This window comes from Rissa tridactyla, chromosome 15 (assembly GCF_028500815.1).
Source record: "Rissa tridactyla isolate bRisTri1 chromosome 15, bRisTri1.patW.cur.20221130, whole genome shotgun sequence".
NCBI classification, from domain to species: domain Eukaryota; kingdom Metazoa; phylum Chordata; class Aves; order Charadriiformes; family Laridae; genus Rissa; species Rissa tridactyla.
Window position 1 is genome coordinate 7,149,776 of NC_071480.1, and position 22,216 is coordinate 7,171,991.

At 56.3% G+C, this 22,216-nt stretch overlaps 1 protein-coding gene across 1 annotated transcript; it reads right to left on the bottom strand.

The window, feature by feature from the left end:
- Positions 1-8,991: 8,991 nt before the first annotated feature.
- Positions 8,992-20,362, bottom strand: LOC128918092 (uncharacterized). The gene is made up of 7 exons (XM_054221973.1): positions 20,306-20,362; positions 19,247-19,357; positions 17,623-17,820; positions 10,439-10,522; positions 10,137-10,285; positions 9,910-9,965; positions 8,992-9,619 (listed from the first exon to the last, which is right to left on the bottom strand). Exons 1-7 carry the CDS (start codon positions 20,360-20,362, stop codon positions 9,357-9,359), a joined length of 918 nt encoding a protein of 305 aa, XP_054077948.1. The 3' UTR covers positions 8,992-9,356.
- Positions 20,363-22,216: the final 1,854 nt, after the last annotated feature.

The window sequence follows — 22,216 nt, forward strand, 5'->3', positions numbered from 1 at the left end:
TTTTCAAGGATTAGACTTTTCTGCCATCTTCAATTTACAAGCTAAAGGGCTGTCGTGACTTGCCTGCAGTCAGCAGCTCTAGTCATTCTGCAGCATTCATGGCAATCTCCTGGGATTTTTAATGACCAAGGATGTGATGTGTGTTGCAATGTGAACTTCACGTTACCTTCACAGAAAACCTAAATGCATCTTAACTGGGGTTAACCTGGTGTCACTGCCTTAGGCTTTAGCGGATCAGTGTTACATCTGTCCTAACTGTGAACTTTACATGCTTCATGCCTAAAAATCTTCACGGTCGGAAAAAGCGCCCCTACTTGAGTGAACCACTGAGATGGTGTGAGTTATTGGCTGGTACTGCTACTGACTGAGCCTCTGCCAGCACATCCCACTAAAATGATGCACTGAGAAGGTGAAGCTGCACCTCCACCAGGCTCATTGCTGTCAGACTGGGTGCTGAGCACTACCTGCAATGGGTACTTTTGAGATTAACCTTGGTCTCAGTCAAGGTGAGCAGGAAAAAGCATATTGCCTTGATGCTGTCTGAAGGCTGCCTTCTGCATCGTGACTGAGGGTGGAACCTGGTTATCAGCAAAAACAGGTGTCAGCTGGTTTAAGCCCTCCAAAAACTTGGTTACCAATATTTCTGACCTTATTCTATCTGTCGCATTCAAGATGTGAGCAAACACAGAGCCAGTGTTGTTCCTTCAGCTGGAAGGGCCAAGAAACCATGTGCTCCGAGGCTCCTTGTTTGTCTCAGCTGGTCCCAGGCCTCCAGAAAGCCTTTCCTAATTCTCTTCTGGCTGTCTCTAACCACCTCCCTGTTCCTGAGTAATTCTGCTGCTTCCGAAGCATTGCTGGCGCTCTGCCTGACCGCATCAGCTACCTGAGCTGCTCTGCTCCTTACTCCTCCTGGTAACCAGAGACTATGTACATCGATCTTTAGCCTCCTGCTGAAGCACAGCAATCTGAGAAGAAACCCCTGGGCACGGCAGAGGGACTGTTGCAGGTTCTGTCCTGCACTTGGTAAATACCTGGGGGAGACATTAACCTTCATGGGGAAAGGGGTTATGTACATCTGTCAGCTCTGCTATTCAAGCACGCGGCAATCCCATGGGCATGGACACCTCCACCTGAAATCCGAGAGCCAGCTCAGCCCATGCAACCCCCACGTGCGTCCCTGCTCGCCAGTCTGACTCTGATAGCACCAGGTTTCTCACAGCTCTTGGGGACAAACCTCGCTTAGCCCTGACAAGCCTCAAAAGCTCTTTCACAGCAAGCCATGTGTGAACCCAGCGCGTCACATATCGGCACCATCTACCTGACTTTATCCTGCCCGTTTACAATAGGCACAACAGGCCTGGACAGGTAGGAGGACACTGGGCACAGTTGGACTTGGAGGCTGGGGGGGGTTCAGCCAGAGTGCACTCTTCCCCACAGCACTCTGTGGCACTCTTTAGCCTTCAGCGAAAGAAGAGATCTCTCTTGAGCTCCTCTTTCACTCAAAGCTTTCAAAGTGGTACCGTATGGATGCTATCATGATGATCATTATTCTCTGTCTGAGCCCCCTCATGCTGCAAAAATCCCTGGAGGGGACGGGCTGGAGTGGGATGGCTTTTGCTGCAGCTGAGCTCTGGTGGTTTTTCCCCTGGGGTTTCAAGAAGTTTCGTTCCATCCATGAGAAGTGCCAGGCATCAGGGGAAGATTTGTTTCTTGGCAGCTGTTCCCATTTTGCTCTAGAAAACAGATGCTGTGCTAGGAATGCACCGTGACTAAAATTCCTCTGGGCTGCTCAGGTCAAATAGCAAATAGCAGCACTAGGGGAAATGGGGGTGGGGGGGGGCAGGAGAGCAGCTCTGCTCAGCAGAGAGCAAAGAGGAGGGCCGAGCCCTTTCCTTTCCCTTCTATTCTTCCCCGAGGCAAAAAAGCAGGAGCTGAGCAGTTTGAGGGAGAGGAGGAAGCTGGGGGTTAGCAGGCTGCCTGCCTCCCACCTCTGGCAGCCACCCAGCGCAGGCGGGCACGCTTGGCTCTGCCTGTACCTGCTCTGGGGAGCGCTGGCGTTGTCAGCCTCCTTGCTTTTGCGGTGGTGACCGATCTCCTCAGAGAACAGACCACACTGTCTCCATTTGTTTTCCAGAGGACTCAGGGAAGCTTTCAGGATCAGAGGTTTAAACAAGGGGTGTGACGAGCAGTGACAGTTTGGGAAAAACACAAGTGGCAAAAGGTTTTGATACTGTCAGAGAACATGACAGGCAAGTTCACAGCCCCTGCAGGCCTTTGCCTTCTTGTTTTCTTTTGCCAACCGGGGAAAGCAATCCTGTGCGGTGACAGAGTTGCGGGCGGTGACCCTGTGGCAGGCAGGGCAGAGCTAGAGATGCTGAGAGCAAAGCAGAAAGCCTAGGCAGGGGCTGGGAGGCGGGGAGGTGGCCTGCAGGGGCTGGGGAAGCTGGACACCTCTTTTTTGGGGAGGATGCTCTGAGGCATCTGGAAACTCGGCTCCTCCGATGTGCTCAGCTCCATACACTGCACCCTGGATGCTGAAGTTGCTCTTGGGGCATCTCCTGCTGCTGTTCAGGGGCTGCCAGGGCTGATAGGACCTCTGGGGATGGTTCAGGCAGCCCCAAGCTGCCTCCCTGCCCTTCACTGGCTGAAGGTCCCAGTACTGAAGACCGGGTCGTGCCTGCCCAGCAAGCCCTGGGTGGGTGGTGAGCACAGTGTGGACACATCCCTGATGCTCCAGCCCCTCGACGCCACTGCGAAATGGGTCGCCCCATCAAAACAGACCTTGCCTTGTTCCCAGACTAAAAGAAGGGGTTGTGTGATAAAAAACTGCAGCTGGTCTCTCTAATCTCCCACCAGTGTCTGCATGAACTGTCAAGACAGTGACTTCCTTGATGCTGGGCAATTTTTTTCTGTGCACGCATCCAGCTAATCAATTAAGTTTCTCAGCAGCTTCCTCCAGCATTCAGGCGTGGAGGGTGGAAGGAATTTGTTATTCTAGGCACTGTTGGAGAGGCATGAACTGTACTAAAAGCAAATTGGTTGCGCTTTCCAAGCACTGACACTCTTCACTCACAGCTTGGCTTTCTGGTCCTCCTCCCTCAACCTCCTCCCTGTTCTGAGCACCTCTGGGTGCTGGCCTGAGGCATGTCTGCTCAGCGCCACGCTGCACCCTGCTACGGTGGGGCAGGGTGCGTGGGATGCTCTGTGTCCCAGGCAGAGGCAGGGACATTTTCCTTGGGGCAAGGTCTTCCTGCAGCAGGTGACTGACTGCACAAGGATTTAATGCTGCTGGATTGCTTCTCACCTGCTGCAGTCATGGGGAAATGCCGGGGCAGGTTGGTTTGTCCCTTAGCTTAGCCCTCTGCTAAAAAAATATTCTCTCTTGATGCTTTTTTTCCTTTTCCCGTCTTGTTTTCCTCCTTCTTCGTTGTTGTTCCTCGCCCTGCCCAGGCATGGTCCTCCGCATATGGGAGGGAGCTGCTGTGTGATGTATTCACATCCGTCCCAGTAACCTTGGGCTTTGCGGAGCTGAGGACTGGGATGAGAAACAGAAGTGCAGAAGTGGAAGGATCTGGCAGGGTGGGTGGAGGCACCAAGAAATATGGAGTATTTGGGGTGATCTTGGGAAGATTTATGGATGCTTGAGAGGGATTGCATCTCCTGCCAGCTCGGCTACACCCTGGCGCTCTGCTAGTGGGAATGGGGATGTTTTTTATGTGTGTTTAGCAATGCAATGGCTGAAGCATGAGAGCAGCAGGACTGCTGGAGTCAAGAGGGCCGCGGAGGTTTAATAGGAGCTCAGCCAGTTGTGTAAAACTCCTTACTCCCCACAATTTGGTCTGTCGGGATAAGCGCAGCATCCTCCCTGGCCAAGGAAAACTTGGCCCGAGCAGAGCTGCTGTTGTGCTTTTGGCCGGGTGGCTGGTGGGTAGGGACGGCCAGGGCTTGAATCCAGCCTTGCCTGGAGGTGAACAAGGTCTTTTCCATTAGGTGCTGCCTGGCAGCCTCGGTGATGCCCACTTCCATGGTGCTTCCCTGCGGGCTTGTTGCCCCAACGTGTCATCCTGCTTGGAAATCTCAGCAGAGAGGATAAGGAGGAACGGGGTGGAGAAAATGACCCATGCTTTCGGAGGGTTATCTTGCTCTTATCAGCAAGAGGATTTCAGCCACCTCTTGTCCCGTTCTCTGTAGCAAGATAACCTGATGCTAATGGCATTGCTTCTGTAGGATAAATCCCATAGATGTTCTGCTCGGGAAGTAATTTGGTGAACCAGGAAAGAGAACCCGGGATGCCTGCTGCCAGTCATCTTTCCAAGCCGTTACACAATACTACTCTGGGGTTAACAAACTAGAAACATCTGGGAATAATCAAAGCTATTTAGGCTCTGGGAAAGCATGGCTGGAGAAAGTTTGAAGGAAGCAACTCGAAAGCTCAGCATTGTTAAAAACAGTCTGGAAGCCCTGGAAATTAAAGCTAGGGTAACATCTACAAAGAGTGAGGAAGTATCAAGAGAAGGATCTAATATTCTCTGAGGAACTGAGAGGAGCCAGAATGAATTGTGATGCTCAAGTCTCTACTAAGCTACAGGGCATTAAAAATTGCTTTGGAACAAAGAAATCTGCCTCTCCTGCGGTTTCCACTGGCAAGGGAGCAGAGGGAAAGACCAGGGCTCTGTCTGCCTGGGGAGTGGAAATACAATTTAATGACAGATAATCATGATCCTCCAAAGCCCAGTGATGCCGACGCAGAGCCTGCAGTGAGCGGTACCTGCCAGAGCTGCTCAGGGAGGATGCGGGGCACGCAGCGGAGCTTCGGGGCCAAACTGCATCGCTGGCAGGGTGCCACCAGCCCGAGTACAGCTGTGGCAGGGAGGAATGTGACCCGCAGGCTCTGCTTTGCAGGCAGCAGGATGTATGCTTGGGTTGGCCGATGGCATCGCCATGGGAGGAGGAAGGGGATGGATCATGGTTCTCAAGACACATCCCCAGAGTGTTGCTGCATCCCACCGTGGGGAGATCAGGCCTCCTCTGGGGCGGGGAGGGGGGCAGCTCAAATGACCATGGGACCATCCTCTGAGCCTGGTGGATAACCCAGGGCCGGCAGCTGGAAACACCGTGCATGGGGATGTCCAGCTGGCGGCAGGGACCGTGGCGCTCCGTGTGTTGCTACCTGCAGCACTGACCCTGCTCCTTTTGCAGGAGCCTGGGGGGCTGCTTGCCTGGAGTGACTCAGAGAAAGGCCATGGAGCCAGCTCTCATGGATGGAAATCCCCTCTTTTAGCATCACTGGGGAGGCAAGTCTGTTGGTGGTAAATCTTGCTTCTGCTAATTTATAGGAGCTTTAATCCTGAGAGGTCTCCCTCAGTGCTTTCCGTTCCCTCTTCTACCACTTTACCATCTCCTACTTCTGCCCCTGGCTGGGTCTGGGGTACAAGCTCCCACCATCTCCAAGAGATGGAAAAGCAGCCTGGGCATGGGGAAGGTGGGCACACTGGAGGAAGGACAATGGGACAACCAGCCACCGCAGGAGCCAGGGAAATGGTTAAAGATTTGGGGAGTCCAGATCTGCCGCATCTTCCGTGACAATCTGGCCTCCCCAGCATCCTTGTAAATGAGAAACCGCATAAACCTCACACTCTATTATTGCTACGGAGCATTAGAGTCTCTCATTTAGGATAAACATTCTCATCTCCAGCAGAGCATGAATAACATTAAATGAGATAGTTAAAATGTTTCAGGCCAATTATAGCCGTGGTGTAACTTCGGCAGAGTTACACCAGGGATTAATTTGATCCGGAGAGCTCTGCCTCCTCTTCTGAACTGGGATTCCAGCGCGGGTAATTACATCCTGCCTCTCTGCACTTCCTCTGGAGTTTTAATTGGGTTGAATGGACCAAATCCGCAGCAAGTGTAAATCAATGTAATTGAGCTCTCTCTGGAGAGGAACCCTGCTGATTTACACCCTCAAATCTGGGCCAGCCTTCTCCCTTTCCTCTCCGCCAGGAGAAGGACAGCATGGGCTGAGGTCAGGGCAGGGAAACTGCCCCGACCCAGCACCAGCCTCCCTGCAAAGGGCTCAGCTTCTGCTCTTTTCTTCACAAAGTCACCAAATTTCCAAACTGCTACTAAGAGCCGAGAGAGCTGTGCCCTGCCTCTCGGCTGTGTTAGCGCAGGTCAGGTCTCTGCTCTGGGGTGCAGGCAGCCCGGCGTGGGTTCACAGCACCCTGCACCCCGCTGTACCTTCTGCCGGTAAACCCACCACCCCGATCCCATGCTGGGGGGACCAGCCATCACCTCCCAGCCTGGATCCCAGACCAGGCTCCTTGTGCACTGAGACAGGCAGCTGGACTGTCTCCCTTTTCCACTTCCCAGCCCTCTCAGTAAATCAGCGTTAATGAGGGACATTTGACCCTCTCTTTCTCTAAACAGCCTTAAGAAGCATTTTTGTTCCATGAGATAGTTAAGACACTTGAAGCAATTTCCTCCCCCGGCTTCTACCGTAGTTTTTTAGTTGGGTTATGTTGTTGTTTCTTTTTGAGAACAGGCAAAGTTATAGGGCACAAGCAGCCTTTAGGACGCCTCAGAAGTGGGAGCAGAGGAGAGACAGCATGGAGGGGATGGAGCAGACAGGCCAGTTGGGATGGGGCGACCCCAGCCCTGGTCCACTTGGTCTGTTAGAGCGACCACGCGTACAGCCGAGACAGAACAGTCAGAGCTGGGAAAGCGCACTCGCTGGCTGTAATTAGGAATTTAATTGTGAGGCGTTATCTCACTGAGTTGGAGCCTATACAGAGCCATACGTCCTCCATAGCCAATTGTAGACAGGGGCGACGGCAGAGGGAAGGGTGCTGGGAACGGTCTCCCTCACAGATTTCCAGGACTTTCTGCTGCTGTGTGGTCCCTTTCCCTTCTCACAGAGAAATGATGAAAACAGACAGACAGATAAACCCCGGGGAGCTGGGTCCGGCAGGGCCCCACAGCTTCGCCCCCTACTCCAGGCTGCGTGGGACTGCTGGTCCCACACCACCTCCACCACCCCCCAGCTGGGTGTACCCCACCCACTCGCCCTTTCATTTCCCTTTTGGTTTTTCCCGAAGTACATTTTAGTGGGGACAGGGATGGAAAGAAGAAGAGCAGAGATGTCACAATCCTTCCTTCCTCCTCAAACAAACGGCATCTCCTCAGCAGGACCACGACAGCGGGACCATGATGGTGGGACCATGTCCTTCAGCCTCCTGGGCCCATCAGCATCCCATCCCTTGGAGAACCGCTGGTGACACCGCGCCTGGCCTGTGAGGGCTGTCACTACCAATTCTGCGTTTCTTGTAAAGTGGAGGGTGGTTTTGGCCAGCAGAGAGGGCACAGTTAACGAGGTTAAGCGAATTCCCACTCCCACCCACCGAGGGCCTTCTGGGACCATCACAAATCTCAGCGCAGACAGCAAACACCTCGTCGCGGCCAGCAACCCTCGCGCAGCCGCTCGCTACAGGCAGGCTTGCCCGCTCTTAGCTTAGCTGCTGGCTGCGGCTGGTTGAGTAAATAAAAACCATTTCTCACGAAATCCACCCTTCCAGAGGTCTCTCAGGCAGAGAAGTGGCCTTTAAGTGGCTCAGGAAACCTTTATCCCCCAAATCTAAACCACCTCCGTGCAGTTGATTTAGCAAGCGATGTTTGCACACCCAGGTTTGCCCCGCAGTGACCCTGTTCCCGGCAGGACCGTGACATTTGCAGGCGCCATTGCCAGCTGGCCCCACATTGCCCTTTCTGGGATTTTTTGTGTGCTAGTCCAGATGGGGAGAAAGGTCGGAGTTACTGAGTAAGGCCCAGACTGAAATCTGGATTTTCCCTAAACCCGGGATGACTGTGCCTGGGCTAACCCTGCAAAATTGGGCTCCAGCTGGCTCCCCTCTGCAGGTTGCACCAGGCTCTGCTCCTGGTCCTTGGGGCTGTCATAGCTCCAGCATATGCCTGACTTTTTTGGGGCTCCTCTCCATCCTGTTTCTGACTTTGCAGATCCTTCTTGTTACTCGTCACTGCCCACCCAGAGCTGAGCAGCCTCAGCCCTGATGCCTCCTCCGCAGCTAAGCTCCTGACCTTTATTTTCCCTTAAATCAATACGTAAAAGTCGTGCTACAGCAATACCAGTGTGTCAGGGGAGCCCAGGTGATTTATATCATCCGAGGAGCTGGTGCTGCTTTTGAGGCTTCAATCCTGATAAGCTTTTGTCTTTCCAGCCCCCAATCTCCTCTATGCTGCCTTCAGCCCATGTACATTGTATTCATCCCCTGACCCTCCGTCCCTTCGTGGCATTACTAACTCTCCATCTTGCTTTTAATCTGCTATAAAACGAAGACAGCTCCAGTTTTATTCTTCCTGATCATAATATTTCCTTTACCAAAAAGAAGGGAAAAAATAAAATAATTGTTCAAAGCGAGTTGAGGTTGTAAAGGCTTAATTAAAAAGCTTTGGGGAAAAAAATCTATTAGGAAAACTGTAGGAGAACCAAGGGGAGGCGATCCTATAGATTCAGGATGGGGAGACGGTGCTGCTGTCAGCCGGGAGCATCCCAGGCAGGAGCCACATCCCGGGCTTCTTCCCCACCGTGGCTGATCAGCCGCTCTCCTTCCCACATTGCCGCGTCCTGCTTGTGGTGGTCGGCTCTCAGATCAGAAAGGAGCAAACAGCCTGTTCTGGGTCAAAAAGCAGCATATTTGGCAGTGAAAATTCATGCCAGCTGTGGTGAGGTTGGTGCAACTGTGCTCGCAGAAAAGATTCTGTTCTGTAACTATTTCACTCGCCCAAAAAAGCAAAGACCTGGCTCCTTCTGCCTCACGTGTATCGGCAAAAGCGTTGGGAACTGCTTTTCCAGTCAGGGGGAGGCTGACGTTTGCGAGTCCACTGGTGACGGATCAATACATGCTGATAGACTTTTCCCATCAGAACATTTATTTTTCCAACAGGACACCGAGTTCTCAAACAAACGAAGGCTTGCACAAGAAATCGTCTGCCTCAGTTTGGCAGCAAACAGAAAAGAGGAATATTTTTCTTTATTCTGAAACCAAATTTTTGTGGCTAAATAGAGCCAAAAATATATCTCCCCCCCGACTTCTCCCAGACGTGAGACATCTCTGAATGCCGAAAGCAACGCTTCCCTGCCACAAATGGACCAAATAAACCCAGCACGAGACTGGTGCTTAGTAGAAACAGATGCGCCTCTAATGCTGTCATCTACAGCAAGCTGCGTCTGCAAACTGATCTTTTATTAACGTATTTATATAGATGGGGGAGCTGCAGAGGGTGTGCCAACCCCAGCGCCGGGAGCGGGATGTCGGATCGCCCCATGCCCGCAGGCTGCGTTAGGGCTTGCAGAGGGCATCGCCGTGGGGCTGCCGGACACCCCCCCAGGGCTCAGCCTTAAAGACAGACCAATTTGCGCAGCAGCGTTTAACCCGATTTAACCATTTAACCCGATGCCTGGTCCCCCCTGAGCTGCGGGAGGGGAGCTGGGCGATGTGGGTTCGTCGGCGTGCTGGGTTGGTGTTGTGGGTTGTTTTGCCGGGGATTTCGGCACGTGCCGAGGCCGGGATGTGCTGGGTGCCGGCTGCAGGGCTCAGGGGAGCTGCAGGAGAGAAGCAGTCATGGTTAGCCGTTTGCTGAGAGCTGGGACAGATGAGGTTTTGAGCTTTGGGGGATCTGCCGAAGGGAAGGCAGGGCAAGGGGAGTCCCTGGGCTTGCCCACGGGCATCCAGCAGTGACTTGTATGTTGGGGGGGGGGATTAGGAAAGACAACCTCGGCCTCAATTCCCCGCCCGAACCCCACACACGTGCCCCAGCCCAGGCCAGCGTCCCCTCACCCTCGCCTCCAAAGCTTTCCTCCCGGGTCCAAGAGAGCAGTGAACGTTTCCCTACCTTTGCTGGGAGCCGCAGACGGACAGCCCGGAGCCAGCCGTAACTCCCTGGGATCACTGTGCAGGACACAAAGCCACATCAGTCCCAAATCCCCACGTCATATACACCCCATGCCCACCCCAGCTGGCCCACCACCAGCACTGCTGCCTTTTCTGTCCCTACGGGATGCTCCTGGCATCCAGGCGGCGGGCAGGAGGCCACAGAGGAAGGACTGGATGTGTCCCCACCTGGGAAATGAGCTGCTATTGAAAATGCTGGAAAAATGGGCTTTTCCCTTCCAGTCTGGACATTTCAGGCTCCAGCTTTCTTCCCCCAGAGCAAGCCACTTTTCTAGAGCCTTCACAGCCTCACCAGTAGGCAGAGAGACCTCTAAATTCTGGGTGAAACAGGAAGAAACTGTCATTAAAATGCCTGAGGAGCCGGTGAGCAGGACAGAAAGGCAAAGACCAGGCTTTTTAGCCCAAGCTAGTGCTTTCTTTGCACAATTTCCCCAAAATTGCATCTATCCCAGATAAGTGCTACGTCTCACCTGGCTTTTACTCCGAAGCGGTGTTAGGTGGCACAAGGGTCGGAGCCAGCCTCTCTCCCGGCCTCTTCCTCTCCCTCGGAATGCCTGGGGAGAGAGGAGATGGGGGGAGCTGTGGGCGATACCTTGCTGCAGGAAAGGGTGGCTTTGCATCGAAGGAGCTGAGCCCCCCGTAACGACAAAAACCTCCTTTTCCCCATGTGCCCCCAGCTCTGCAAAGCAGCATCCAGCAGGCAGGGCTGAATGTCCCTTGCGGGGGGGACTGAGCACCTCAGCTCAAGTCCCACAAGGAATTGCTGCAGCACAGTTTAGCCTGCAATATGCTGATTTTCTCCAACAATTCTTTTTTTTTTTCTTTTTTTTTTTTTTTTGCCAGGAAATAAATAAAACATGCAAGTCCTCCATCACCCACTCTCTCCAACCAGCCGTCCCTTTATCACGGCCCATCCTTCCCCTAGGCTTTGGAACTGGGTCAGTGAGCAACATCCAGCAGCGGTTGCTTCCTGCTGAAATTCATAGAAAGCAGATATGGCCCCTGGGTGCTTTTGAGTAGCCCAGCTTTGCCTTTTCGGCACGAATCTCAGCCAGCCTGGAGCGGGGTGGCCGGAGGAGCAGGCCATGCCTAAGCACAACCCTCAAAGGGACCAGGGGCTCTGCCAGCAACGCTTCCCTGCATCCCTCTGCCATGTCAGGGCTTTGCATCTCTTCACTACCTGGTAAGGACTGGATGCCTTGGAACCTCTATTCCCTGCCAGACTTGGCTGAAATAAGCCAGCAGGCTCAGAAGCCATCTGGGGGAGCAGCCACACGCGTGTGTGCTTGTACGTACGTACACACACACACACAGAGCGCGATCGCACTGCACTTATTGCCCGTGGAAACCTGGCAGAGGGGGGGAGCAGCTTCATCCCGTGATTCTCACCCTTGCTCTGCTTTCAGCGTTATTCCCTGCTTGGTTACACCTGATGGTAAAAGGGAAATTGTGCTCGACAGGTTGGGGACCAGGTGTGGGACAGAGGTCGTCTGCATCCTAGGCTGAAACGAGTCCAGGAACCTCCTCAAGATGCCGAAGGAGCCCTGCGGAGACCTGAGAGGTGGGTAAAACCCGTCCCCACCTCCAGATGCCCAGCTGGCTTTTCCACTTCTGAAGCACAGCTCCTTTTCAGTGCTAGAATTTGGGGTCACTTTCAATAACTCGCTCAAAAATCAGAAGAAAAAGCTGGAGATGCTCTCTGAGTCATTGGCATGTTGTTACCAAGGACACTAAGGTTCCTGATTTTGAAGAAGAGATTAATTACATTCTACAAATAGACTTTTTATCTGCATTGAAGAGCAGCAAGAGCGAGTTCTTTTAGCGTAGCTCATTATGTATCAGCAGGTAGTATTGTGACAGATGTAGGAATCCAGTCGTATTGTCACTTGGGTTTAATCATCAGAAAGCTGTCTTCCCCGGGTCAGCTTCTAGTGAGGATTTGTAATATTTACATAGCACTTGGGGCTGGCTTCTTTATTGCTGGAGTCTGTATTCACTCGTCAGTCTCTCATTATGCATGTGCCAGTATTAATTGCATTTAGAAATGAGATTCTAAAGGAGAAGTGAGAGCTATTTAGACCTCCATTCAGCTTGAAAGACAGCAGCCTTCTGTGTGACAGCTCTCGAGATGTTCTTGTGCTCGGCTTTCTCTCCAGCTGAAAAGCAGGTGTTGGAGAGAGTTGGTGTCGGAGCCACTGTATCAGCACTGCCTTTTGTGCATGCCCAGACATTTATATAACCGACAGTATAATGACTCCGCAGAAGTGGCACAGCATTGACCCTTCTGGTACTGGATTCAAACCCAGCAAGGTAGAGAGCGGATCTGCTCAGTTGCTATACAGACATAAGGGGGGAAAGCGATGCAAAGCCTTGTCTTCCATGGAAAGAGGGGGGGTTATTTTCTTGCTGGTGGGTTGGGGGTTATTTATCGGCTCGGCTGTGCCTGCAGCACTTTGGAGCTGTGTTTGTGGCCTTGCTAATGTATTTAAAGTCGTAGAGAAATTCAGCTGACACTTGTCTGTGCATGCCTGCTGCGCTCTGATTGCTCCAGCCCGGAGATGCAGAGCTGTGTGCCGCCGCTGCCGACTGCCAGCCATGCCTGGGCGGTGGAAATGAGGAGGTCACGTCCTGCTTCCCAGAGGGGACTAAGCTGGAAGGTTAAATCCAGATGATGCCAAGCTACCGGCTCTGTTTTCTCCAGCCTGAGGTGCAGAGGGTCTGTTCTCGCCTGGCAGCACAGTGTGTGGGGTGCAATGAGGGTGTCCTCGTCGGGGGAGAGGCACCAAACACTCCCTCTTCCCATGGCCCTGGCTCCCAGTCCTAGGAAAATAACCCCTCTGGTGCCTGGGGGATTCACGTCCAGCCTGTTGTGAGGGGGCTGAGAAAGCAGCCGTAAAGGCAAATCCACATTTCACTTCCCCAAAGCGCCTCCTTTGCTTTGCCATAGTCCAGCCCTGCCCCACGAAGCCCCCAACCTGGTCCTTCTCCCAGAGCTCTCCATGGACGACGTCTCCCCTCCCAGACCTGGCTCTTCCCAGCAGGCTCCTTTGGGTGCTCCTGTACCCACTTGGGTGCTCACTACCTTGTGTTCCCCCACGCTTGGCCGGTACCAAGGCCAAACCCCGGGCTCCGGGCCAGCAGCATCCCTACCTCCCCAGACCCACGTATCGGTGGGGAGCAGGCGGTGAGCAGCTCTCCGCGGAAAGGGACTGGAGGGGAAGAACATGAGAAAGGCAAACAGAGCAGGCATCCATAACCAGCCCTGGCCCCCCGCCAGGACTTCCTCGTTAAATATCGCATAAAACAAAGAATAAGTCACTGCTCGTTGAGGAACCCAAGCCCGAGGAGTCCCCCTGACCTTCCTGTCCCTTGGCGGGGAGGTGACTCCAGGGTAGCGTTTCAGTTTGCTTTTCACCTCCAGCGAGGGGGGGATAACGGACCCCACAGTGGGGCTGTGAGGAGGAAACCCTTCAAACCTCTCCTTTTGAGATGGTGGTGGCCAGCTCCAGGGGCCAACCCTACCCCCACGGCCCCACGGCTGAGCGCCCCAGCCCCATGAGTGAGGGCCAAGGACAACCTGTGCTATCCCTGGCAGCCCCAAGGCATATAAATAGAAGACGGGACGTGAAGGAGGTCAAGTGAGCAGGGGATTTCACATAATCTGCTCTTGCCTGTGCTGTTCATTTGTGTCCTTTGCCCAGGACGCACGCTCTGCTTCACACATGGGGACGTCAGAGCCAGAGGGACACTCCTGCGCCGAGGCAGCTTTATCCCATGGAACATGTGGAGTCCTGTCTTTTTCTTCACTGTGTGCTGGTTTTCGGGGATGTCTTTAATCCAGGGATCATCCAGACCAGTGCACATACGGAAAATCCTGGTCTTTGTTGCTGTACGGGGTCCCGGTGCCTGCCCAGCCTGAGCCTGGTTCTCTAACTCACCAAAATCCAGTTGGATCAAAACTGGATTGGGGCTCTGGTGCCTTGGATCTGTTCATGGTCTAGAAGATGCTGCCTGCCCTCCACCATGCCCATCTGAAGCCCCGGTCTGTTCTGCCTTGGTCACCTGTACCCCTTCTCCTCAGTCCCTGGCCAGCAGCACTTTTTCCTTTTGCTCCTGCTACTTCTCTTTTCCAAAATATGAAAGGCTGGAGACAAATTGTCTCCTGGTACAAAGCTGTCAGTGGAACTGCTCTGATTTATGCCAGCACAGAGCAAGGTGAGTAGATGAATGTCCAAAATAGAACAAGTAGAAAACCTGTTAATAGCCTGGTCTTTAATGGTGAGAGCAATTAATCACCAAAAGAACTAATCTACCGCTGTATGGCTTCTCAACTGGCTGGTGTCTTTGCATCCAGACCTGTTGGAAAGCTGCAGCAGGGCTCGGAGGAAGCTCCTCCCGGCCGTGAGCTGTGAGTCTCCCTCATGCTGCCCGGGGCCCCGTGCCGGGCCGGGATCCCTCGTGCTGGTCCAGCCTCGAATGACGGTGCCGGTGCCAGGTACGCTCCCTCCCCGTGCTCCGTTGCTGTCTCACTGACCACACATTGATGATGATGATGATGGTGATGATGGCAGTCGGGTGCAAGGTCTGACCAGGCTGCAGGACCCCAGTTTAGACGTGGCGGAAGGGATGCTGATCCAGCCATGAGTGGAGACAGCCAGGGCAGCCCCACCGTCCCTCCCAACCCCAGCTTTTTCGGCTCCAGGCTCCATCCTACCTCCTCCGGTAAGGTTTTGTGCTTTCCCACTGCTTGCTCCTAACAGCAAGGACACAGTGGCTGAGCTACAAACCAGCCCTGCAGCCCTGACACCTTCTCCCACACACTAACAGGGAGCCGAGCGAGCCCCAGAGCTGCCCTACCCCTGTCCCCGCCACCCTGAAGGCAGCTCACGCCTGCTGGGGCTGGAGCTGGAGCTGCCTCCCCCTGCCAGCACCGGTGCCATCGCTCCCGCTGACCTGTCCCCCAGCCACCTACCTGTCCTGTGGGGTGACAGCACCGCCTGCTCACCCTGCAGCTTCCCCGAGGGACGGACCTGCAGGCTGCCAGCTCTGCCAGCCTTGCCAGCCACCACCCCTGGCCACCCTGCCCAGGAGCAGCCCCCACCTCTGCAGCGAGCACATGTTTGCTCGGGCTTTTAATGAGTCCTTAATTCAGCCGGTGCTGCGGGGAGCACGGGGAGGGCTGGGGCCACGCAGGCCAGGAGATGCCTTCCCTGCTTCCAGTCTTGTTTCTCCCTCCCCTGGCTTAATTGGCTCATTAAGTGCCAATTTGACCTCCCCACTTTCAGATGTCTCCAGTCTCCGCTGGTAAATAGATTTGCGCGTCTCCAGTGGAAACCTCCTCGAGCTGCACCTGGCGTTGGGAGCAGGCGGCTGCACGGCAAGTGCGGGCGATGCTCGGCCCCGCTGCCCCCGAGCTGGAGCCAAGCTGAACGGGAACAAATCTCCCTCCCGAAAGACACGGGGAGCTGCAGGTAGTGGAAGCCACAGCCGCCGGCACCGTGCCCGTGGTGCGGCGAGGATGCACCGAGCGGGAGCTGACCCCGCGCTCCCATCGCAGCTTTGTCATTGCCTTGCCGCGGGACTGCCGCAGGTCCCTTCCCATCTGCTCCCTGCCGTCACCTCGGAGCCAGGACGCGTGTGAGTGTGTGCGTGGGCACGGAGCACAGCGCAACGGGGCCAGGGCTGCAGGGTGGCGGCTGCTGGCTCCTCTGAAAGCCAACATGCTGATGCTCTCAAGCATCCTCCCTACCCAGAAGCTCGTCCAACCTCCTGGCACCCCAGGGATGGAGCGGGACCTCCCCGGGGCTATTTTATGCCGGACGAAGGTTTGCCAGCTGGGTGCTGCTGGGTGTCATTGGCAGCCTGGTGATGTCCCCACAGCTGAGAGCATCGCTCAGTCTCCTCCTCAGCCAAGGCATGAAGACAAACAGGCAGCCAGGCTGTCTGGATGGATAGCTGCTCCATTTGGAAAACACCTTGATCGGTGCTTGTAAAAGCGTCCCGGGAGTTCAGCCCCGTCCCTTTGCAGCAGGAAGACAGGGGACCAGTCCTGCAGGGGACCAATCCTTGCTCGCAATGGTGCAACGGGAGGAGGTGACAGCACATCACAGAAGGCTCCCCTCTGCCCAGCACAAGGGAATGTCTCCTGGTGTCACTCAGAGGACCAAAACTAGAAGGAAACTAAGTATCTCCAAGGATGGGTCTTAGGCTGAGCAGCGAGATCCTCCACCCCAGTACCACCCCTCACCCTCCGAGCCCCGGGGCCCCGAGGGGACGGGAAGGGGACGGGAAAGGACGTACGGTTCGACTTTGTTGAAGAAGCGGCGCCGCAGCATCATGACCAGCGTGCCGAGGAGCAGGACAGTGGTGCACATGGCGCTTCCTCCATCACCACGCAGCGCTGACGGCCCCTCGTGTCCCTCCCAGCGGCACCACTCGGGCCGGGGCTGTCACCCGTGCCCGGTTGGCCCGTCACCCCGGCTGGCAGGCACCTCTCCCAAGCAGCCACCTGAAGGCTCTTGGGGCTGGTTTTAGGAGGATTTAGGGCCGGATCAGATGTAATTAAGAAGCGACGAATGAGGACGCTCTCCTCTGACCTTCGGACAGGAGGGAGCCAAGTGGCTGGTCCGTGACCCCTTAAGCACTTAATTGGTTTTGGCATGCGGTGCTCCCGCCCCGCCTGGCCCCCGCCCCGCACCTCCGCCAGGTGGGTGCTGGGGGTGACATGAGATGGACCAAGCCCGTTCCCACCCCATCCACCCCATGGCTCCCCCAGCCCGTTTCCTGCCCCCACCAGCCCCATCATCACCACGGCCGGGTGCTTCTCTCTGCTTCCCCCTTTCCCGTGTGCCCCCCTCCCCTCTCTGCCCACTTTCTCCCTGCTCCTCCTTTTCCCTCCAGCTCGCGTATCCCCCCCTCCTGCCAGACCTGCCTCAGCCCGCTCCCCCCTTCCCGGCTCCGGTAATCTGACAGGCTCAGACCTGTCTGTAATTCTCCACGGACTCGTCTCAGTCAGCTGATCCCAAGACCTTGTCTGCATCCTCTCCTCACCCAGGCTGGGTTTGCCTCCTCCTCCCTGCTCTCCCATCGCTCAGCGGCACACACACCTCTCCCCATGGCACGGCTCCGACCCCACCGTCTCCCCCCAGACCTCTGTGCCCCTTTCCAGTGTCTCACCGGAAGCCTTTCCCTCCCCTACAAGCTCCTTGGATGTCCCCATACCCGGGCAGTGAAGTGCCTTCCCACACCTTGTCCCAGCTCAGCCCTTTGCAATGCAGAACGCGTCTTCTGGAGCCGAGTGACTTTGTGGGCTTGGGTAAGAGAATAAATGGGAAAGAAACCTCTGCAAGAGAGAGGGCGAGGGGAACGCAGCCGTGTGTGTGCACACGTGCGTGCCCAGGAACGCACACACATGGGGTTTAATGGCGCACGAGGGTCCTGACCCAGGGAACAGCCCCAGAGCAGGCAGAGAGCAGCAGGCGCTGGCTTCCCGGGCACCCATGGGTCGGTGCTCCCAGGGGGTTTTGCCCCCACGTGGGGTTTTTCCACAAGGGACCGCAGGTGAATGTTTTCCGCTGCCCACCCCCACAGCGCTGCCTGCCCCACACAGCGCCGCAGCCGTGGGGACCCCTGGGGGTCTAACGCTGGCGCTCACCAAAGTCGGGACGTGTCTCCCTTTGGGGACGTGCCCAGGGGGCTGCACAAAAGCCCGTGGGTTTCTCCCTCTTACACCATGTCCCGGCTGTGGTTTCCCCTGCGGCTGAGGCGGGGGATGGATGCTGGCTGCGGCAGGAGAGCCGAGAGAAGCCCCAGGCTGGACATTCCCGTAACGCAGCTGGAAAACAGCTTCCCCCTGCAAAAGGATTTTGAAATCAGAACTAAATCCAAGCAATCTTGATCGCTCCAGGTTTGATGACTGGTTGGGTCTGAAAAAGAAAGCAAAGCTGAGCTTTCCAGGAAGCCTGGTTTTCCATTCCCGGCCAGCTGGGGCCAGAGGTGCTCCCCAAGTCCAGCCATGGCAGGAGCCTGGAATGGCTGTGGTTAATCCCCTCTTGGTGGACACGTCCTCTCGAAACACTCCAAATGCTAAAAACAACAGTCACGAGCAGCACTTGAAATGTCAGTAAAACCAAATCCCTCTAAACTTGTCCAGTCGCCATCCCTGAACTTGGGGGCCAGCTGGGGGCAGAGGGGACAGATCCGTCCTCGCTGCTGACCCCAGCGGCACGGGAAGCCGTCGGGAGAGGGGTGGAAGAAACATCCCAAGCATCTCCCGCAGCCGGATGGAAACAAGAGTGAATAATTTCTTCCCGAGTGGAAGTCAGGCCAGAGGGTGCGGAGCTGCCTTACGCAAGGCACTGGGGAGCGCATGGGGCGGCCGAGCCCGACGTCCCGGCCAGCCGTGCTAGAGCACGCCGGGCTCCCAGGAGCACGTTTTGGTATGCCGTGAACTCCTTGAAGCCAAATAAACAGCGGCTGCTGGCTGAGCCGGAGCCCAAGAGGCTGGAAGGACCTTCTTTTCCCTGGCAAGAGGCAGCGTGGCTTTCGTAATCCCTGGGAGGACATTGCTGCTTGCAAAGCCTTCTCCCCTCACCGAGACCCCGCCGGGCTGGCACTAGGGAGGGCTCTGCTCTTGTGCCATCTGAGGTCCTGAGAAAGCTCCTTCATGGGCTTGTTTATAACTATTATGGTCCTCCATAACCAAACAGAGGACCATAACTTGACACCCCCCCCCGCAAACTGTGCCTCCCCGAGCATGAGCCCTAGGTGCAGGGGATGCCGCCGAAGCGCCCGTCCCTCCACTCGCTTGACATTGGGTGACCTCCCCGGCCAAAACTCGCCCTGCGCGGGAGCGTATCACTGCCAAACACTCTCGATTGACGCCAAGAGATGCTCGGTTCGAAGGCAAGGTAATGTGAGCAGATTAGTTAATGCTTCTTGCCCTAGCCCTTGAGAGCAGGGCTGGAACGGCAAGGCAGACTTAATGGGTTTTGAAGGCTTTTCTTTTTAAGATATGAATCAATGAAGCTGTACGGGGAACATGGATAATGTGATCGGAATAAGAAACAGGGCTTGTCTTTGAACCGGAGCGAGGTCCCTGACGGTGTTTACTTCACGTCCTGGCACCAAATGCAAGATGACATGAATATATTAGCTTGCTGGCTTTCCTGAGCAACCCCTGCCACGCTCAGACCAGCTTCAGGAAGGAAAAGAGCAGCAAAGAGAATCTGTTTGGAAGTGTCGACTTGTTTCCCAATAACCCTGTCATCCTCGCTTACCGCTGAAGGGTCCGGCCATGACAGGGGCTGTGCTCTCGTGGGAGGCGGCCGGTTCCTGCCGGCGGGAGAGCTCGGCACGGAGGGCGAAGGGGACAATGGTGACACCGGAGGCTGGTCAGGGTCTGAGGAAGTTTAGCAGCTGGCTGATGCCTTGCCCACGCAGCCCCGTGGCGCTGGATCTGTCACCTTCTTCCTGAGCGAGCGCCTCTTGCTTCATCCCTCCCAGTTGCATCACAAGGTTTCAGTTTCCTCAAACCCTGGGGTGGGACTGGGGTGTTTTTGCAAGAGTTGCCAGGCCGGGACCAGGTTGGTTTGGGTGGGAAGCGCTTTCCAGGGCTGCCTCAGCAGCTTCTCGCCCTGCCCTGCCCTGCCCACGAGCATCGGGCAGCACCCAGCCCCTCTCCTATTCCTTTTGTTCCCTTGGATTTCCTAATCCTTGGGTGGGTTTTTTTAGATGGTGTGGGTTGGTAGGGATTTTTGTGGGAGGGAGGTGGAAAGCTGACACAAGGTTTGAGAGGGTCACGGGGTGCCTGCGCTCACCTACCCGCCTCCCCTCTGCCCGCGGCTGCCGAGGGTCCTGCCTGGGTCTTCGTCCCGTGGTCCCTTCCTGGGCATCACCGCTGTCCTGGTCCCCAGGGCGGCATCCCCGGCATCCCACGCCATCCTGTTCACACATGTTGGGGGTGATGAGCTGGAAGTCGGGGTGGCCCCAGGGGTTGGAGTCCCCTCTGGGAGCTGGAGGCTCGGGGCAGGGTCCCACTTCGGGGTGGGGGGCGGTTCTTTGGTGGCATCGCAGACCTCGCTCTCCGCACAAAGCTGCGTCTGTTGGACTTTGAGCCCAGAGCGGCCGCAGCCTGTTTCCATGTAAGAAGGAGAGACGGGGCTGGTTTGGTTTATACGCGTTCCCCACCGGCTCTGGCAGCACCGCCTGAGGTCTGGTTTCCATCAGAGGAGGAATGTCTGCCCCCGGCTCCGCGCTGTGCAAGCAGCCTGGCTTTCACTTCCCTGGGGCTGCCCAGGGCCCGGGGGGGGGGACACAGCAGCTCCCCGCGCTGTCACCTCCCTGGCCCAGCTCTTCCCAGACATGTTGAGGACGTGGAGCTGGGGGAAGCCCATTCTCCCGATACTACTGGTCTTTAGGAGTAAATCAGCGACCGAGGGTGCCAGCGACGTGGACAACGGCTGCGTGATTAAACTGGGGGTCCCGCAGCATCCTGCGTGCGCTCAGCACCCCCACGTGATGGAGACGCAGGCAGCGATGCAGCCTCAGCTGGATCTGGGGGATCCTGTCGGCTGTAGCCCCTTTTAGCCCCCTGGCATGCTGTCCTCCGGCTTGTCCCCACAGTGACAGCTCATGGGCCACAGGCGCTGCCGGCGTCGAGCTGGAGCATCGGGATTGCGCACGGGTCTCCTGGGATCAGAGAAGCTGGGGGAAGGAAACCTGCAATAAGTACAAAGCATTTATACAGGCTTTAGGCTAAATCCTTCCCTCCCCGGGTAGCAGGCACTGCAAAGCCGTTTTCTAAAGTCTGGTTATTCCTTTTCAGGCCAGGACTTTGCAGTCGGCAGCAGGGGGGGATTAGGAAGGGGGAGATGGGGGCAATGCCGGGTGAGCCAGGCTGGCAACCAGGGCCTTCCTTCCAGTGATGTTCAGGGTGACAAGTCCAGCATCTCCGGGTGAGACAGCCCAGCAGCCTGGAGTGGCTCCGGGAGGAGGATGAAGGAGGAATGCCCAACCTGGCACACATGGGTGTCCTGCAATAGCCCTCGGCCGTGTCAGTGGGAGCAAAAATGACAAGGAGCCCTATCAGCACCTTCCACCTCCCACCCCGTCCTGCTCGGAGGGAAAAGGGGCAGTCAGGGCTGTTCTTCTGGATGCCTTGGGCTTTGCCACGTTGGGGCTTTCAGCCTTGTTTCGTTTAAAATCCCAGGGCTGCTCCTGTTCTGGCCAGGTCGGTGTCTCCAGGGTCTGGAGAAGGGCTCCTCGCTGGTCCCCTGGCATCACACCAGCACCAAGGGCTTGGGGGATCTCCCGCAGCTCCTTCCCAGAGCACTCCCCAAGGGAGCTGGCGGGGGCTCTGACACCCCAACTAATGCTGTTTGTCAGAAGGTCTCAGGGAGCTGGTTTGGCAGGGGACACAAGAAGTCACCGGCTTTACTCCGGGGACCGAATAACGAGGCTGTCCCCACGCACGAGAGGAGGTGGGCTCAGCCCCGCGGGTCTGGGTTTGGGGGTTCCGCCCTCGCCCCAGAGACAGTGGAGGAGTCAAGGGTGGGGATCTGCCATCATCCACATCCCACACGCCGTGGAGCTGAAGCCTCGGGTTTTTTTGCCTTCACCTCCCACTCGAGGATCGGGAGCCAAGTACATTTCTCATTGCACCCAGCGCGCGGGGAGGGGGAGAGGCGACGTGGGAGGGCACGGGGGGAGTGGGAGAAGCCGTCGGCAGCGGGGTACAGACCCCGCAGGAACACGGAGCAGGGGCTCCGAGGGCCTGGAAGCCCATCCTCACCCCTGCGGCCGTGCAAATGGAGGGCGGCTTGAACAGGCACTCGATGTCTCCCTGCCGTGCAGAAGCTGCGGGAGGAGCAGGCTCGGGCTCGGCAGGGACAGGGCCCCGGTGGCACCGCGGTGCCACCCCGTCGTGGGGACGGGTCTGTGGGAAGGAGGTGGAAAGCTTGATTGGAGAGGGGAGAGGGCTCAGGGCACTGAAATGAATCGGGAACTGAGAGAGATGGAGTGATTTCTTCCGTACGGATTACCCAGGCTGATCCCATCTCAACCTTCACGCTGGCCATGGGCACCACATCCTCCGTCCCCACCCCTGAGGCCCATGGCCCCGCGCCACCCCGCCATGGCGGCGGGCAGGGTGCTGAGCTCCCCCGTGGGACAGCGGCTGGCTTGGGTTGGGCAGGGGGAGCAAACGCCACCCCAGCCCTCAGGGCTGCCACCTCCCTCCGCACAGGACC